This window comes from Nicotiana tomentosiformis, chromosome 4 (assembly GCF_000390325.3).
Source record: "Nicotiana tomentosiformis chromosome 4, ASM39032v3, whole genome shotgun sequence".
NCBI classification, from domain to species: Eukaryota; Viridiplantae; Streptophyta; class Magnoliopsida; order Solanales; family Solanaceae; genus Nicotiana; species Nicotiana tomentosiformis.
In genome coordinates, this window is record NC_090815.1 from 5,309,314 (window position 1) to 5,321,230 (window position 11,917).

The 11,917-nt window shown below is 31.4% G+C and overlaps 1 protein-coding gene across 3 annotated transcripts; it reads left to right on the forward strand.

The window, feature by feature from the left end:
* Nucleotides 1-3,650: 3,650 nt before the first annotated feature.
* Nucleotides 3,651-8,824, forward strand: LOC104099990 (GATA transcription factor 8-like). 3 transcript variants are annotated; one of them, XM_033657061.2, is made up of 4 exons: nt 3,651-3,743; nt 4,852-4,949; nt 6,538-6,797; nt 7,702-8,824. In XM_033657061.2, exons 3-4 carry the CDS (start codon nt 6,576-6,578, stop codon nt 8,497-8,499), a joined length of 1,020 nt encoding a protein of 339 aa, XP_033512952.1. In that variant the 5' UTR covers nt 3,651-3,743; nt 4,852-4,949; nt 6,538-6,575; the 3' UTR covers nt 8,500-8,824. The 3 variants fall into 3 exon arrangements, with proteins under 3 accessions (XP_033512952.1, XP_009605437.1, XP_070055606.1); XM_009607142.4 differs by having other exon boundaries at nt 3,729-3,889; XM_070199505.1 differs by lacking the exon at nt 3,651-3,743 and having other exon boundaries at nt 4,901-4,965; nt 6,568-6,797.
* Nucleotides 8,825-11,917: the final 3,093 nt, after the last annotated feature.

Sequence of the window (11,917 nt, forward strand, 5' to 3'; positions counted from 1 at the left end):
ATCAATATGATACTTATATTTTAATTTGTTTGAGCAATTTCTTGTTTGAAGTGGAAAAAATAGTCTTGTGTGCTATGTATAAAATAATCAACTCCAAAGAACTCTCCCAAAGATTTTGAGATTTTATTATCAACATTCTCGTCAAATTATTTCTTCCTATATATCACACGTTTCTTACGAAATTCGAGTTCGATATTCATTTCAAGTGCAATTTTCTTGGCAGAAATCGTAGCAGTTGCAAATACTTCTTCTCTATACTTGTTAAAGAAAAAAAATCAAACTTTTTCACTTCACAATTTTTTTTTAAATTTATGCATAGCCTATTAGGTATAACAAAAAATGAGGCTACCACAAATATAAGGCCTAAAGTAATTGTTTTACTTGCTTTATGGAAGGACCGCCCATATTTTCTGATAGCATGACCTCATATAGTATTGTTTTCTATTGACATTTTTCTCTTCTTCTGTCTAAGGATTTCTAATTACATTTGTTGAAAGCTTTTAACAACAAAACAATTAATATAATAATTATTACATGTCAATCCCAAATTAGTCGAAATTGGCTCTATGAATTTTCAATATTATAGTGCTCTGTTAGCATTCATAATATTTTTATACGTTGTACTTAAGGATTATTTATAACACTGAGGGGTCCTTTGGTTTGAAAACAAGTTATAATAGGATTAGTTATACTGGAATTAGTTATGATGTGATTAGTTATCATGATATTAATTCTTATTGACCATTTGATATGTTATATTAATCCTGAGATTGTCAATTTTAGTTATTTATCCTGAGATTACTATTTCACCATCTGCAAGTATAAATTATTTCGGTACTATTTTTAATCATGAGATAACTTTATCCCAATATTAGTAATCAAACAAGAGATAAGACGATACTAAATTTTTGTACCATGATAATTTTTGCTTATCAATCATACCAAACGACCCCTACGAGTTCTCTAATACTGTATTTTAATAATTACATCTCTAATATACGAAGAGTCTTTTTGGTAAATATTGATCTTCTAGTTAATATCACCTATTCACCTGTATGAATTTTCAATTTTCGTTATTTTTTATCTTTTACTAGATCTGCATGAATTAAGAAAGACAAAAAAAAAATAAAAAATAAAATGTCATGTGCATTTGCAGATAGTGCAAACTAGTGTAGATTCTTAAACTTATGTGACTGACACAACTACTTAATTGTTTATCTTCGAAGTGAAGGAAGTGACAATCATTAATTTGGTTTTAGTTTTTCTTATATAAAAGACTTTGTTTAACTAATCAATATGATACTTATATTTTAATTTGTTTGAGCAATTTCTTGTTAAAAGAACTTTTCTTCCACTTTCACTGAAAATAATCAAATCTTTCATAGTTAAGTGTTGGTTGTTTCTTTTATTATTTTTTGGTCGTTGAGAAATTTTACTTTGCCCATGATTAATTATTAATGAATAATTGAATAATTTTAGCACTCAATCAAACGACGTATCTTTGCATAATGAATCCCCATAGTTGGGGGCGGGGTTAAGCATCTGATTCGACAATGAACACTAAATAAAAGAGGCAAATTAATTTTTTTCACCCCGCCTGCCCTTAGATTTTCAGGCATCAAACTCTCACTAATGTTTGTGTTATTAAAGTTGATATTCTCGCTTCTGCTTCGTCCATCACCGCTCGCGCAGGTGGAGCGCTCCCTACCGATGTATTTTTACATCCCACAGTTTTGGCAGATCACCTATCCCTGTTCATCTTCGGCACAAGAGTGCTCGAGCGAGAAAATAGAAATAACGTCTTAAGCCATTGCGTATAGGCGCTTTCCACTTATGACAAACTGCTCTCTCTACACATCACTCCAAAAACATTTGTTACCTAATATATTTTAGGAAAATTGTGGGTTGCTTCAACTGATTAATTTGTAACCATCGGACTAAAATTGAAATATAGAGATCTACCTAAATTATTATATTGTTGTTTAAACTTATTAAAATTAAAGGGGACAGTATTTTGGAAGGAAGATATTCAAAGAGTACAATCCAAGTTATATTAAAAGTGCAAGTAAAAATAAAAATGAAAAAGAAGCCCATTTCTTATTCCCTTTTAATAAAGAAACACTAGTAGTTAATATTGACAGAGGCGGCTCTACAAGAAACTATTAACTTATAATTTTATTAAACTGTTTAAATTTAAATTCTGAATATGCTTCTGAAAAATGAATTGCCAAGTATAAATGCAAGTGTATATACACATAGCCAATCATTGAAGTTATTTTATTTAGAACTAATCTGATTTGTTTAAAGTGATTTTTATTTTGCGCAATAATTTAAAGACAAGTTTAGTAAATCTGTTGCCGTTTACCGTACATCCTTTTGTCATTTAGTAACGACAGTTATACTTTTTACCTTGTTCGATTTTTGCTCCAAAATCTCCACGCGATAGGAAACGTTTCCACAACACTCGCCTTCCTAATTGGTACATACGACGTCAATCAATCTGTGTGTAATGATATCATTAGTCAGTGAGTTTCACTTGCTCATAGGATACGGAAGTCAAATTCGACAATTAAAAGAACAAACTGAAAGCATCTCAAATGTCAAAAATAACGGCCGTTAGCAATTGACGCGCTTTAGCTTTTCCAAAACCGGCAATAATTACGGGCGAACACTAACGTTAAGGTTCTGCAATTAAATCAAAATTGGAAGTCAAATTAATTGTAATCACTAGCCATAAAGTATATTAAATATTTATATTATATGCATCTAATATATATATATAAGTATTTATATATATATATAAATTTTTTCGATCGGCTATTATTTTTGAAAACGGCTAATAATATATATTTTTCTTCAAAATTCAGTCATGATGTAATTTTTTATAAACTGAAGTATATATAACTTAAACTATTTATTTTATAATGGTGAAATTCATTATAAACTGAGGTATAAATTAAACAATAATTTGTGTTGGTCAAACTTTTCAAAAAATTCTTTTAAGTACCAAATTACGAATAAAAATATGAATATATTTACTTAATAATTAATATTATAAGTAAATAAATAATCTCAAAAATTTATTATTAAAGACAGTAATTAAATCTTTTTATTTTATTTTAGTAAAATATGAAAATAAAATTAAAAAATACTTTAATTCTTATAATATGATTTAACTATATTAAAAATTATTCAACAAATATAAAAGTATTCACATCTAAAGTCACTATATACTAGAGAGTTATCCTAAAAATAAGAAAAAATACTTATATATTAATATAAAAGTATTAGGTTTAAAATAAGTAAGGTTATTTTGTTAAGAATATTTTTGTTAAAAATAAAAGTCAAAACTGTTTTTCTTTTTTGGGAAGAAATTACTTTTTTTTACTTTTCAAAAAAGTGCTCGTGCTTCTTCCCAAAAGTATTTTTTTTTTCAAAAAAGATTGGCCAAACACTTTAGGTTGAAAAAAAATTAATTTTTTTAAAAAAAATACTTTTGACTTTTTGAGAAGTTTGGCGAAACAGGTGAAGCCACATTGAACGAAGGGTGTCAAATGACACGCCTTTGCCGGAAAATTATTTTATATTGCTAAATAATTTTTTTTATTTTGATGTATATTTATACATTACTCGTCTTGACTTTTCGACGTAATTTTTATATTTTGATACTTTTATGAAATTTCTACACAAACCGGCTATCAAAGATGACGACGGTGGTCAGCTGAGCTGAGATTGGTAAAAAGGTACAGCTAGCAATGAATAAGAGCCTCACCTACTCAGCATCTTCCTTTTCTCTTCTTCCCTTTTTTAGCTTTCTTCATTTTCATTTCTGCGTATAAGTTTCTTACTCATAAACCCTTTCCGCTTCTCTTAATTCTTTTCTCTTCAGGTACACTTCTTTCATTCACACTACCTATAGCCTATAGTTTTAGTCTTGTTTTTCCTTTTTCGTTTGTTCTATTTGAATCCCCTGTTTAGAATTGCTGGTTCTGTTTATCATTCCTCAGAAATGTTCTGTTTTTTTTGTAAAATTGAGTATCCCTCTTATCCTTTCCTAAAATTTTACCGCTTCTTTTAAAACTCTGTTTATTTGAAGTTTATGAGTTTAAGATTGTAAGTCTTTTTAAGTTATTGAATTTTAAATTAATAATTTGAACAAATTTCCCCCCACAAATATATGGTTTAAATTAAAGTTAATATTGCAGTATTATTCGAAGTGGCAAAATCAGGAATTTTGCGGAGTGTGTTCAACCACATAGGCCCGTAATTTGTTGAACACATTTTGCCCGAAAATTATACTATGTTGTATAGAAAATTATACATTACTTTTTATATATATATACACTGTGACATATATTATAACATAATATAAAAATCGGTTTTGAGAAAAATATAGCTTTTATAGTGAATGAATGTTATATGATGAGTATGTTGTTACAGAGTAATTTTGAACATCCTTGAACAATTTTTGTCAAATTTTTTGGCTTTGTCGCTATTTATATACACTATATAATTTTTTGACAAATGGTGTTCAATTGCTATCTTTGTACTTTTCTGTAGTTTGATACTTATATTTGAGGCCCCTGTTTAGTTGCTGGTACTGTTTTTCTTTCCTCTTGTGCTTTCAGAGTTTTTCTTAGGTATTTTTCTGCTTATCTTTAAAATTGAGCGAAGCTAAAACAATGTTAAGTATTTCTGTTACCCTTTCCTAAAACTTCACTATTTTTTTTTTTTACTTGTTTTGCTTGAAATGAGCCAAACTTTGACTTCTATGCATAAAGTTTCAATTTTTACTCTGCTATTTGCATTATTTTGATGTGTTCCTAACATTTTTTTCTTGATATATTTCAGGGGAATGTTCATTAGTGGAGTGAATTTTTAAGAAATTTTGATTACTCAGAACTTTTCTGCATTTTAAGGGCTCTGTGACTTCCTGCATTTCTTGAGAGGTATGGTTTTGAATTTGTATTTGCATTTTTGAATTTTCTTCGATTTATTTAAGTATTATCAGTTCATCCTCATTTTCATTAGTGTGCTTGTTCATTCTCACACCAGCTTATTTGTTTTATTTTCTAATTTTCCTTTTTTGGCCAACTGTAAATTAATTTGCCAAATGTAAGTGACAAGAATCCAAAAAGAATTTTCAACCTTTTTCTGCTAAAATGGGCCACGCTCCCCTTTGTGCTGGCTAGCATCATTGTGACAACATTGCTCCAGCTTGAAGCTATGTTGGGGCTGATGGTGGCCCCTATCCTTCACCGTATGCTTACGCCAAAAAATACTCGGTCCGTCTCATTTTATGTGAAGGTGTTTGATGGTGCAATGTTTAAGAAAAAAACATTTTTGGAACTTATGTCTTAAAATTCCGGTGAGTATAAATTCATGTCATTAAGGATAATCGCTGCATGCTTGCGCTAGTAAATTCTCGGTCCGTTTTATGTGAAGGTGTTTGATGGTGTGATGTTAAAGAAAAAAAGTATTTTTGGAAATTGTGGTCTTAAATATGCCATAATATTACTGTTCTATAAAATTATGTCATTAAGGATAAAATGAGAAGTTTAAGTTAAAATGTTTCTGAATATCAAAAAGGTCAATTTTTGGAACATACCGAAAAAGGAGTGTCACATAAAATGTAGCCAGGGGCGGCCCAACCATAAAGCAACTGAAACACTTGGTTTATGCCCCAAAAATTTAAGGGCCCCAAAATTACTAGTATTCTCTATATATAGTAGTATATTATTTATATAATTATCTTTTATTATTGATAAATTTATTTCTTTATTGTCATATTAATTTTTAATAACTCGATTTCTTTCTCTAATTAATATAACTAAAATAGTTTTCTGTCAATCTTATTTTACTTTTTTACTTAATTATATTTCTCTATTCATTAGTTGGTCACGTAACTATATCTAATAATCTAACTTATTATTTATTTTCCTTACATAAATTATACTCTCTCCGTCCCAATTTATATGAAAGTGTTTGATTGGACATAGATTTTATGAAATAAAGGAAGGCTTTTGAAACTTGTAATCTTAAATAAATCATAGAAGTTTTTGGGCTAGAAATCATCTCATTGATGGTAAAAAAAAAAATCTAAAGTTGAATTGTTACCAAATATAGAAAGGGACTTACTAAAAAAAAGGAGTCACTTATGTTTTCTGGTTCTCCCATTTCAGTTGTGATGCAATCAACGTTAAATTCATTTAATTTTCTGTATTTTATAAAACTAAGTTCTCATTTTTTTTAATTCTACATACTCACTTGTCTAATTTTTTTAAAAACGATGTTCATTAAATAATATATATATTAAGATTTTGCTTTAGGCCTCTTATTAAGATTTTGCTTTAGGTCTCCGATGAGGTTGGGCCGCCCCTGAATGTAGCAGAGGGAGTACCGCTCATCTTCTTACTCTATAATGTTTATATGCATTCCAATTTCACCTTCATTGCTATAAAGTATAGGATAATTGGAAGATGATGAATTGTTATCTAGGCATTCATTATTCATCGTATTGTTTTATTTTTTTTACAGGTAACAGCTATAGTTTAGAGGAAAAAAGAGTATATAGCATGGCGTCAAATTTAGTGGATGAGATAGATTGTGCTAGCTTCTTTGACCATATTGATGATTTGGTTGAATTTTCCCCAGAAAATGAGTGTGGTGACCTTGACTCTACTGATTGCAAGAATTTTCCAAGCATTTGCAACGACCCCTTGCCGGATTCCGGCCCACTTTTCTTCAGCAGCCACAGAAATTCACCTTCCGACTTCTCAGCCGAGCTCTTAGTTCCTGTGAGTGCAGCAACTTCACTGTGATTCTCTTAAATTTGCTATCTTGATTGTCGGATATTTGAATACTAAGCAACATTAATCAAAATCTAAAACTAGTGCGTCATAAATTTAAGCAACTGTCGAAGGGACCTATTGTATGCGAATGTCTTGTCACGTGATTGGTTGCCTTTTTTGAGCATTTGACTACCGGGTGGTGTTCAGGCCAGCTTGCGCGCATAAGTTTTTTGTTAAAATGCTTTTTGTCTTAACTAATTATCTTGATTGTTCCATGCGTAATTATCTTAAATGCATGGTAATGGTAGGTTGGATTTAAAAAATTTCTGTTCAAAATCTTGCTACAAGTGCAGTCAGTTCAATCATTTGGAGCTTTTAGAATCTGACGATTTTGTCCACACATTCTACTGATAACGACTTGTTAATAAGTTTTTAGTTCAAATTTCACTTTCAAATTCAAACCTTCTATTATGAGAGTATTTACCTTCTGATGGGTATTTGCAAAATGATACTTTGTCTTCCTATTTAATGCTCAAAAGAGTGTCCTTATAGTAGGTAAAGTCAGTCAATTTCTCTTCAATCCATTGGCACTTGCACATGGATGTTGTAAAGGTTGGTGGGTGTCTGAGGGACCATCATAATAAATGAGCAGGTACTAGTTTGCAATAATAAGTCACTTGAACTAACGTTCTGTTGAAAATCTTGTCATGATTGAAAACTAGGTGTATCGATTAGGTGCTGTTTAGTGTCCTAATCTTGATTAGGCGTTAAAACGGATAATCAGACATGAATTCGTATGTTGTCCTTTTACTCTTGTAGCTTCTAATTTGGTGATGTTTATGCAGTTTCATCGCATACTTTATAGAAACTCTAATGATATCATTTTCTGTTTTCTCTTCTGTATTTGTAGTACGAGGATATAGTTCAACTCGAATGGCTTTCAACATTTGTGGAGGATTCCTTCTCTTGTGGCGGATTGACAATGGGGAAAGAACATTTTCCTGTCAACAAGGAGCCATCTCATAGCAAATTCCTGTCCTCAAGTCCTGTTTCTGTGCTTGAGAGCAGCAGCAGCAGCTCATCAAGCTCAGGGGCGGGGAAAACGACTCCTCCTCTTAGTCCATGCCACCGTGGTACACAACGTGCTCGGAGCAAGCGTCCTCGCCCTGCAACTTTTAATCCATGGCCAGTAAGTCAACTCATGTCTCCAACATCATCCTTTACCGAGATTCACCAGCAATTTGTTGCGCCTGAAGATACATTGGAATCTGACAATTTCGGGGAGTCTCACATGAAGAAGAAAAAGAGAATCAAATTTTCCATTCCTCTAGCTCCAGTTGACACGAATCAGAATTGCCAGCGGGCACTACAAACAGTTAGGAAATGCATGCATTGTGAGATAACAAAGACGCCTCAATGGAGGGCAGGTCCAATGGGACCAAAAACCCTCTGCAACGCGTGTGGCGTTCGCTACAAGAAAGGTCGACTCTTCCCTGAGTACCGCCCTGCTGCAGCCCCCACATTTGTTCCATCCTTGCACTCTAACTCTCACAAGAAGGTCTTGGAAATGAGAAGCAACCTCATCCCCGAGGATACACACGACAAGCAGGCTGCGCCACACTCAACTCGTCCCCTAAGCCCTGGCCCGCCCGAGAGCAATGCCACAGGTGGTACTTCAACTGCGCAATCAGATTTCAACCCTGAGTAACAAGAATGCAGATAATAGTTTTTCCTAGTCTTTTTATCTCCTCTGCCTTGTCATATCAGTTCTTAGTTTAATTTGCTTACTGTTTTTATTATTGCTTTGTTCATTGGTTCTTTGTACAAATATGTAAGGAGGATAGGGGAAATAGAGAAGAAATAGATGACCATATTTTAGGTGATAGCTAGGGAGAAAAGGGTTAGAAATAGAAATGGAGTTTCAGGTTAGGCAGCTGTAGTGTTATTTAGGAGTCTGTTAGTTATCTTTTTGTTAGACTTATTGCTATTTCTTTTTCCCCATCCTTACAATATGGGAATTCTTTTTGCAGTTACTATAATTTGTTTTTAGCATATTCTTGAATGAGTAATGGTTTGAAATATGTCTTCTAAATCTTTTTCCTCACATCAATAATCTGAGAATACATATTAATTAATCATAATCTGAGAATACATAGTGAAATTAGACAACATGATATGGCAATTTTTTTAAAAATGATCTTTTCTATTATATTGGGATCAGGTAAAGAGATTAACCAAAAAAAAAAAAAAGAATAAGAATTAAACACCCGTCTAGTAGACGAAAAAGTCACTTGGTACAACTAAATTGTAAATTTACTAATAACTTGGGATTAATTTATGGTCACATAACTTTATTCGTTATAACTACAAAATCACAAAACTATTTTTGTCACGTTATAATGTGTAAAATACTTTAGTGACTTTATTGTTACAATAGATAAAATGTGACTTCACATTTTTTCTTTCACTTGACTTGTGGAATGTTAGGGGCGGATGCACCTTGAACGAAGCGGTGTCACGTGACGCCGCTTCGTCTGGAAATTTTACTAAATATATGTATTTATACTGTGAGAAAATGAATAAGTAGAAAAAAATGACACCACTTGACACAGAGTGTCTCTTGGCATATTGGTTGTGTTTGATTTTGTCTAAGAGGTCAAATATTTGAGAGAGCCTCTATGATTAAAATTTGTGATTAAGAGGGTGTTTGGCTAAGCTTATAAGCTGGTCAAACTGACTTATAAGCTGGTCAAACTAGTTTATAAGCACTACGCGTTTGGTAAACACTCAAACTACTTATAAGTCAAGTGCTTATAAGCTAAAATCAGTCATAGGTTGGTCACCCTCAACTTATGGTTTTTCAGCTTATAAGCACTTTCAGTTTGACCAACACTTTTACTAGTTTATCCTTAATAATATTTTCTAATTCACAAAATACTTTTCCCAAAATAAATTTCTTGACTTTTTCTTCATTCCATATTCGTTGTTAATTATTTTCTTTACAAAGAAATTTTTTAATTTATATTCTTTTGAAAAAAGTTTATGAGTATTTTTATCATTTTAACAAAAGAATAGCTTATCAACATTTTTTTATCAAACACATTAACTGTTTATTATCAGTTTCATCACTTGTATCCAAACACGTAAATGCTTATTTTAAAAATCAGTTTCAACAGTTAAAAAACTTTTCAGCACTTCAAGCTTATCAGCTATTTATAATCAGCTAATCCGAACAGGCTCTAAGTAAAATTGAACTCAGACCTTTTCTAACTTAACACTCAACAAAACCAATGGTCTACTGGTTATTTCTAGTCTAGAAATATGATAACTAAAGTTATTTATTTTCGTTCTTTTAAAAATTTCGACACCACAAAAATTTTTGCATACGCCCCTTTGGAATGTAACTAATGGACGCCTTCACCACTGTCTTTGCATGGTAGGAGTTATCACTGTCAGTGGTGAAGTCAGAAAATTCAATAAGAGTGTTCAAAATTTGAATATCCTTTGTCAATGGGCTATGCAATGGTGTTCAAAGTGTATTCAATCAATAACAAGTAATATTTTATTTTATACATTATATTATTTTTGGGTAAGAATGTTCAATTGACCATCCTTGGCCATACATAACTTCACCCCACCCTTGATCACTGCATCTCTAAGGCTTTAATTAGCCAACATTACGCCTTGCCTTTGCCTTTGCCTTTATTATTTGTTATATTCTTGATCTTACCTTTGAAAAATGTGATATAGTCCCGTCTTTTTTCTTGTGTTTGATGAGTTTTTGAGGACTATGTGAGATGGGTTTTTCTTGAGGATTGAAGAAAAGGTAACTCGGTGCACAAAGTATCCCTATTTACGCAAGGTCTGAGAAAGGATGCAAGCATTAGTGGCTAATTCAAGCTGTACTCGTGACTTACGGATCACACGAAGATAATTTTACCGTTACTCCAAGGCTCTCTTCTTCTTGAGAAATGAGTTTTCCACGAAAAATAATATCTTGACGATATTTATGATGATGATAACCCCCTTCTTGATTGAAGAACTCAAACAAGGTGACGAAAAGAAAGACAAACTTCTTCTTCTTGATCTACAATTGCTAACTTGTTGAATTTCATCTTTTTTCTCCCCCTTGATGATACTAAGAGATGTTTATAAATACATCTAAAAGAGAGCGTTCATTCTATTTTGACGTATGATAACTTTTTAAGTGCTTATTTGAATAAATAATAATATTTGTGAAACATAACTGAAATCACGAAACAAACGATTAAGAACATTTTGTTAATCAATATGCGAGTAAATTAAACTATGAATATCCACTAATCTGTCTCTAAGTTATTCGTATAGTCTAGGACAACTATAACTTTTTTTTGAGTGCCATATTATGAAGTTTAAATTCACGAAGGCAAAAAGTAACATAGAGGAGAGACTCATACGCATCTATGAGTGTAGCAATGTGTATAAATTGAAACAAAAGGAGAACATAATACCCTTTACTATACATATGTAATATCTTAAGTTTACCCTTTGGTATACTTTGGATCACTCATATTATAATTCTTTTTGTCAAACAAATTGTCTTATGTGCTTAACCTTAAAGGAAATATAGCGTAAAATAAATGAATTTTGCATGTCAAATACTTTGTGACAACGATTCAGATTTATCCATCCGATTTCGATTGTGCTTTATTATTACTCTTCACTAGTTGATTATACTTAGGTTAGAATCCACATTGGAGCTCTATTAGCATCAAAACTAAATATAATATAATTTGCTAACAATAAGGATATGAATGATTCCAACGTATAAGAATGATATAATTAAAATATTTGATAAATTAAACACAAACCCTTGTAATCAACTACATTTGGATATACAACTTTTTATTTTAAAATTAAATACTTATACTCTCATACTATATAAGTTCAATATAAATATCTGACAACTAGAGTTTATTAAATATTTAACGGAGACCGAAAATACTAATATTGGCAAACTAAAAGGATTAAAGCTGCTAAAGAGAATGTTTAAGGGACTATTTTAAGTCTACTCCAAAATATAAGGACCAATTGTGTCATTTTTTCTCAGTACCCATTGATAACTTACACGGCAAAAATAAAACTCG